This window comes from Xyrauchen texanus, chromosome 43 (genome assembly GCF_025860055.1).
Source record: "Xyrauchen texanus isolate HMW12.3.18 chromosome 43, RBS_HiC_50CHRs, whole genome shotgun sequence".
Taxonomy (NCBI): domain Eukaryota; kingdom Metazoa; phylum Chordata; class Actinopteri; order Cypriniformes; family Catostomidae; genus Xyrauchen; species Xyrauchen texanus.
Genome location: NC_068318.1, coordinates 26,086,463 through 26,094,015, shown reverse-complemented (window position 1 = coordinate 26,094,015; position 7,553 = coordinate 26,086,463). Strand labels below are relative to the sequence as shown.

Here is a 7,553-nt window from a genome sequence, read left to right as displayed (position 1 = left end):
AAGCAATCACTTATTAATCTCACAGATAAAACATGCATTTTTCCTTTTATTCTGTTAGTATACATGTTGCACTCTCTTCACCCATTATTATATAATAATAACTTTAAATATTTATCAAAAATTACATTTTGTTTCTTGCTAGGATGTCCTTAACTTTGATCTGATGTCAATCACAAGACATGTAATGTCCGAACTGCAGTATAGAATCATATACACAATTTTAACATGCAAAAAAAGCATTTGTGAATCTGGTTTAATTCTCATTTCGAGCTGTGGTGTAGGTAGGAAAGGGGTCAATTCCTGCTGCCTTTAGGACCTTGAGGAAAGAGTCCAGTTCCCACAGCACTAGCTGTAACTGGATCTATAGGGGAGGTCCCAAAGACAACGGGACCATTACAATACTCCTTTCCCAACATCCAGAAATTTCTATAAAGTCTGCATGAAGGATTTGTTGTCAGGGGAATCTGACAGACAAGGAAGGTTTTTAAAGTTTTTCAGGAACGTTAAAGGGTGAGTAACACATCAAACAAACATTTATCACTGAGGCTTAATCTGTAGCATGCATGAGTTTTATAGATTAGGGAATCAGAGGATTTACACAACTCTATCACATGCACTGAAACATATTCCATAGAAGAACCCTTCATTTCAAACTTTGGAACGTAAAATGAATGCAAGTATTTTTTTTGTATACTCAATGGTAAAGTTGTGTGGCTTTTTGCATTATTCTGTGAAAGTCCCACCCTGATGTTGTCAGTTGATCCTTCAGGCTCTGACTCACCCTCTGAATGGCTGTATGGTTTATAATAGGTTATTCAGTGAGAGGGTGAGGGGAAGTGTGCATTTGGTATGGCTGAAGGCAATCTTTTTTGACTGCTTATTGGCAGATGTGGACAGTAACAAAATACATTTACTTGAGTACTGTACTTAAGTACACTTTTTGAGTATCTGTACTTTACTTGAGTATTATTTTTTCTAGAAACTTGTGACTTTATCTTCACTACATTTGAAAGACAATATCGTACTTTTCACTCCACTACATTTCTATCAAGGTCCTCGAGTAGAAAGTTGTTACAATGAAGCAGCTTTGAAAATCAGTGGATGATTTGTTTTTCTTCTTTAAAACGTGATTGTTATTTGCAGGGGACACACAGCCTATCAATAATAACTCTTGTAGTGTCACATGTTGTGAAGTTCAATGATTTCCCAGCATTTTTTGAACACTGATCAGTTGGGAAAATGCAAGAAGGCAGGTTCCTCTGCGCAATGCATGGCCATACTTATATACATACATATTTTCCAGTTTCTGAAAATATGAAAGATTTGTTTAGTTTAAAATGTTTTCTTTGTTTGCCTAAAACGAACCATATAGCAGCCTTCAAAAACTCGCTGTACAACCTGCGGAAGCATATTGAGGTATGTAAACGTTTAATTTCTTGTGAAAGCTTGAAATGATCTGCGCTTTAGAGCTAAAGTTTCATTATGAAGTATGGTCGGTCAAATATTTTTTTATGGATTTGCCTGCCAAGTTGCCATAGCCTTGTGGATACACCACTAAGGCATAGGTAAAGTTCGACAATGACGTTAGTTAGCATGCACAAGCGTGGATTCAAATATAAATGAGCATAAGAGTTAAATAATTTAATTTCTTTTAAAAAGATTGAAATCTCGATTCAAACACCCACATGATCCACCCACTGTGTTGGTGCTGATGCTGAGCCAGAGAGAGCAGTTATAATGAATAGATATGAAACAGCTCCATAAACAGTCTTTTCTAGTCCTGGATTTACAGCCAATGTGCGTGGTCATGTCTGTATTTACAGCAATTTCATTGTCCACTTGATTCAAATGTGGATGAATGTATACACATAGATGTGTGCACACTGCCAGAGCTGTGTGAGAACACTACCATGCTGCTTTTGTGGGGGTGGGTAGGAGTGTTAAATAAAAAAAACTTTTTGTCAGTTCAGTTGTTTCATTTCTATAGATTTTGTAACATTCTAAATTATCTTTATTCCACAAGCAAGTCAGTGTATTCAGTAGGTTGCTTTAGATGCATAAGGTATTGTAAGTATTACATACAACAATGCAACAATAATACAAAATTTACTTTTGATACTTAAGTACTTTTACTTAAGTAAAAATCTGTCTTTAAAACGTTCACTTGTAATGGAGTAATTTTTGACCAGAAGTATCTGTACATACACTCAAGTAATGGAGTTGTGTACTTTGTCCACCTCTGCTCATTGGTAGAGGGAAGGGAGAAAACTACAGACTGAAATATGGCTATAGTCTAAATCTTCCCACACCTGTGTCAGAACTTTCTGCCAACCTGGCAGTGCTGATTGGATATCTGTTATCCTTCATAAGATGACTGTCTGAGTAATGAGATCTTAATCCTCCATTGGGTACCGCATGTAAGCATGTAAAGATCCTAAGACTTATGTTTTCCTACAGTATGTATCTTGTGTAAGATACTGGATACGTCTCATTAATACAAAGAAGAAAAAGGAGAAAACTTTCAATCTTAAACAGATTTGACTGTTTTTAAGTATTGTCTTTATCTAAACATGGACATGTGTGGGATATTTCTCAAGTAAAATGAATGATGGATGTTGTGATGAAGGATCCCCGGTTTTCTGAGAGGTATGGTGATGATACAGCTGTGCATGTGGCACTAAACGTTTCTGCTTTAAATGTCTGCTGGAATCTTTCCTTTAGCATAGCAGGCCTGTTATTTGGAGCCTGTAGGAATCTGAAATTGTGACAGTAATACATCTTGGCACGACTCTACTGACTTGTGGTCAGGAATTAAAGACACAGTCAACAGCTCAACAGAGGATAGTCTCTTTTAGTTTACAATATTTGTACAGCTGCAATCAAAATTATTCAACCCCAAGACAGTAAGGATTTACAAAGGTAAGCTTTTCTGTTGACCCAGAATTTTTAAACTTTACATCTATATCAGTTGAGTGACACATTCAAAGCCATAGTGTGAACATAAAACCTAATATTTCTAAATAGCAGGATTTAAAAAGAATACTGCCATGCCATAATTATTAAAACCGTATTGCATGTAGCTGTCTCTTAAATATGTAAGGCTACACAATTAATTTTTTAAAAACAAAATTAAGTTATCAATTTGCAATGGCACTTATTTAAGTTTTAAAATTTAAACGTTTAGCGTTGTTAGCTAAATGTATTTCTATGCCAAAAATGCAATTAAAAATAAACTAACTCAAAAGCTAATAGAGGAGATTATTTCGTTACACAAGAAAGGTCATGGCTAAAAGTACATTTCCAAGGCACTTCAGTTTCCAATAGACAAAGTTGGCAGCACCATTCATACATTTTTTAAATATGGTACAATAGCAACCTTCTTGGGGTGTGGAAGAAAGCAAAACTTCACCAAGGGAAGTGTTGACTCCAGTTGACTGAATATTCAAGAAGTAATTAGGAAAGACATGTGCAGTACTGGAAGAAGGTTTTATAGACGTATGACACTAAACTGAAAATTCGTTTTAGACTCATGGGTTAGCAGTACGTCTGGAGTAAGATGACAAGGTAATGACAAGAACGACACCATCCCCACAGTCAAGCACTGAGGTGGGTCAATCCGGTTTTACGTCTGCAGGAAATGGCTATCCTGACTGTATGTGACTGACACCATGGAATCTTTCAGGCCATTTTGGCTTGAAAAATGTGATGCCTTCAGTGTGTAAATTAAAGCAAGACAATAACACAAAGGATACATCCAAGTTCCAAAATCTGGTTCAGGGATAGTTCATGGAATGTTCTTAAATGGCCCTTTCAGTCCATCACTAAATCCCATTGCAAATCTTTGTTGGGATTTCATGGAAGCAGTGGCAGCACAGAAATCAAAAAATGTCAATGAGCTGGAAGCTTTTGCTCATGAGAAATGTGTCAAAATTATAATAGAGTGGTGTCCGAAGCCTGAAAACACATACCTGAAACATTTATTTGCTGTTATTAAGGATAAAGGATGCTCCGCAAATTATTGACTTTGGGAGATGAATATTTTTGACATGACATTTGTGGAGAGAATTAGTTATTTTTTATTTTTAAATGTGGGTAAACTGCACACTTTGTTCACAAAATCACTCAAATGTGTATAAAAAATTTACTTATAATGTTTACTGAGGTTTTAGTTGATGTGTTTCAATTCACATCACCAGAATGTATTGCTGGTCAGGGGGGTGAATAATTTTGATTGCAACTGTATATTAAACCAGCCATTTTTAAGTATTTTAAATATATCTGTTTTTAGTCTGTCTCCTTATTTCAAAAGTTCACATGCCACTGATCTATTTTAAATAAATACCTCTTGGCTTTATATTTTATTATGTAATGCAAATATATATATATACACATTCACTTTTTAGGTGTGGTTTAAGTGTCAAAATAGATTTTGGAGCCACTGTGTATCTGGCAATAATGATCATCTCTAAAGATTGTTTTTGTCCATAACTAATGAAATTTGCATCTCAGTAACTATTTCTATGTTATTATCATCCCTAACAGGCTGCAAACGTACCATCATGTTGATGATAAAGGTAGTTCTCCTGTGCCTATTGGCCACCGTGAGTGCGAACAAGACCCTCAGCAGCCATGCCACCATCCTGGCAAACAACAGTGCCTCTTTGGCTTTTAATCTGTACCACATCATGGCAAAAGAGAAGGGCATGGAGAATATCCTTATCTCCCCTGTTGTAGTGGCCTCTTCTTTGGGTCTTGTAGCTCTTGGTGGGAAATCAAACACTGCTTCCCAGGTAAAAACTGTCCTCAGTGCCACTACGTTGAAAGATGACCAGCTGCACTTAGGACTGTCTGAACTTCTCACCGAGGTCAGCAACTCTACAGCACGCAATGTCACCTGGAAGATCAGCAACCGGCTGTACGGACCCAGCTCTGTTAGCTTCGTTGACGACTTTGTGAAGAACAGCAAGAAGTATTATAAGTACAGCCACTCCAAAATAAACTTCCGTGACAAGCGTAGTGCAGTAAAAGCGATCAACGATTGGGCATCAAAGTCCACAGATGGCAAGCTGTCCGAGGTGACCAAAGACATGGAGAAGACAGATGGAGCCATGATCATCAATGCCATGTTCTATAAACGTACGTCTATATATTTAACATTTTTATATATAACATTTTAAAATAAGTAGGAACTTACAAATCCCTCAGAAAAGTAATGTTTGGTTCACAAATCTCTCTCCAGCACACTGGGATGAGCAGTTCCATCATAAGATGGTGGATAATCGTGGTTTCTTAGTCCATCGCTCCAATACCGTCTCTGTACCCATGATGCATCGCACAGGTGAGGCTATGGAAAAACCATCCCTGTCCTGAAACACTTGGGCTGGTGATTAAAAGTTTGTAGGCAATCATCACCATTAAGTTTGAATCATCACCATTAAGCCCTTGAGAAAGGCACTTAGTTTCCCCAAAAATGGCCTATATGACCCTAATGACCCTAATCCAAGTCTTCTGAAGTTAACCGATTACTTTGTTTGAGGAACAGAATGAAAGTTGTTATTCACTCTCAAATCGAATCATGGATTGTGTATTGAGTATACACCATCCAAAACCAATATGGTGACTATGGCGAAGGTCTGACATCATGATATTTGGTCAAGCATAAGACAAACAACGACCGATGAGGCTACGTCCAGTCTATGCCACAGTCAATATATTTGATTTGGACATTGTAGCACATCAATGACTTGATTTGAAAGTGAATAACAACCTAAATTTGGTGATAGAGTATTGTATTGGTTAAGTGATTGTATTGGTTCAGAAGACTCAGAATATTTTTTTTCTTTTGGTGTTCCACGGGAGAGAAGATGTCATATGAGTTTGGAACAACACGAGGGGGAGTAAATTACAACAGAATTGTCATTTTTGGAGAAACCTAGTTGCTCCATTCCACTTAGCCCACCTTTGAAACAAACAAAGACTACACTATTGCAAACTTGAGACTGACTTTGTCTTCCAGGTGTTTATGGCTTCTATGATGACACAACCAACAACCTTAATGTTTTGGACATGCCACTGGCCCATAAGATGTCAACTATGGTGTTTATCATGCCGTACCATGTAGAATCCCTTGAAAGAGTAGAGAAACTATTGACACAAAAACAACTAGACACTTGGATTAGTAAACTGGAACAGAGAGCAGTTGCAGTGTCACTGCCAAAAGTCAGCATGGAAGTCAGCCACAATCTGCAGGTAAGAGCAAAGTCTGCAATTTCAAATAATGTTTTCTGAAGACTCGCTATGAACTCACCTTGTATATTCAACACTGTCTTGCAGAAACATTTAGCTGATCTAGGTCTGACTGAAGCTGTGGATAAAGCCAAAGCTGATCTATCTAACATTTCAGGGAAAAAAGACCTCTATCTCTCCAATGTGTTCCATGCTTCATCATTGGAGTGGGATACAGACGGAAATCCACCTGACACCAGCAACTTTGGTACCGACAAGCTCAAGAACCCCAAACTGTTCTATGCTGACCATCCTTTCATCTTCCTGGTGAAGGACAATAAGACAAACTCCATCCTTTTCATTGGAAGGCTGGTCCGGCCAAAGGGTGATAAAATGAGGGATGAATTGTAATTCATATCCAAGCTCTTATTTAAATGTGAGTGTATGCGATTATTGTGTGTGTGTGTGTACCGATTTGTGGATGTCTCTCAGCATTTAAAGAGGGCAGGAAAGTGAATGGTTAGACTGAAACACTGGAGTTACTAGTACTATTTAATGGGCGGACCATGATGTTTACTTAAAACTTGATTTTAAGGTGTCTGCTAAGATGCTTTTGTTCATAAACAATGGCAAAAAGCATCACAAATTATGCATACTACAAGTCATCAAGCTCACATGAGTATAGACATCATGCTTATATTAAGTATGATTTCCCCAAAATTGGTCTAAAATCAGCATGAACAGCATTCTACTCAGGGGTTTATCTATTTTTGTTTTGCGTTTTGATGGTTTGTTGAGCACATAACATACTGTGCCAATGTTTGACTCGTCACAAACAGTATGTGGGTGTTACACAAAGTGCCTACAAGTTCACCATGCCATACTGCAACATTCCCCTTAGAAGTGCACACTTGTGTCTGCACTGAATACCGTGTCTGCACTAGAGAGCATGTGACATGAGCGCACATCTGTACATGAACATTTTAAAGCTTGTTTTCATACTGTACCAATACAAAAACACGGTTGTCTAAATGTTCAATTGTTCCTCTTTTTTTCAATAAAATAAGCAATAATGAGAAATCTTTATGGGTTTTTATTTAAGTGGTATTTTTTGAAAGGTAAGTGTAAGGTGTATGACTAGCCTATATTCAGAATGTCATACTACCATGTTACTATTTCAGTTGTATATATAAAAAAAATAAAAAATAAAAAATATATATATATATATATTTGCACAGAATTCCCAGATGACCTTCTTCCGTACATTTGCCAAAATGTGAAGTACACAACAGCGCACAATAAGTGGAACATTGTATCCCACTATACAA

The 7,553-nt window shown here is 37.2% G+C and overlaps 1 protein-coding gene across 1 annotated transcript; it reads left to right on the top strand.

Annotated features, from left to right (window-relative positions):
- The first annotated feature begins 376 nt into the window (after positions 1–376).
- Positions 377–7,297, top strand: LOC127636125 (serpin H1-like). Its single transcript, XM_052116533.1, has 5 exons — positions 377–510; positions 4,543–5,136; positions 5,240–5,338; positions 6,017–6,249; positions 6,334–7,297. The coding sequence occupies exons 2-5, from the start codon at positions 4,560–4,562 to the stop codon at positions 6,634–6,636; spliced, it is 1,212 nt and encodes a 403-aa protein (XP_051972493.1). The 5' UTR covers positions 377–510; positions 4,543–4,559; the 3' UTR covers positions 6,637–7,297.
- The last annotated feature ends 256 nt before the right edge of the window (positions 7,298–7,553 follow it).

Bases quoted from the DNA above. Each gene is read 5' to 3' on its own strand.
- LOC127636125 (XM_052116533.1), top strand. From the start codon at position 4,560: ATGTTGATGATAAAGGTAGTTCTCCTGTGCCTATTGGCCACCGTGAGT. The intron at 5,339-6,016 runs GTGAGGCTATGG...TTTGTCTTCCAG, and splicing joins ACCCATGATGCATCGCACAG to GTGTTTATGGCTTCTATGAT. The intron at 6,250-6,333 runs GTAAGAGCAAAG...ACTGTCTTGCAG, and splicing joins AAGTCAGCCACAATCTGCAG to AAACATTTAGCTGATCTAGG.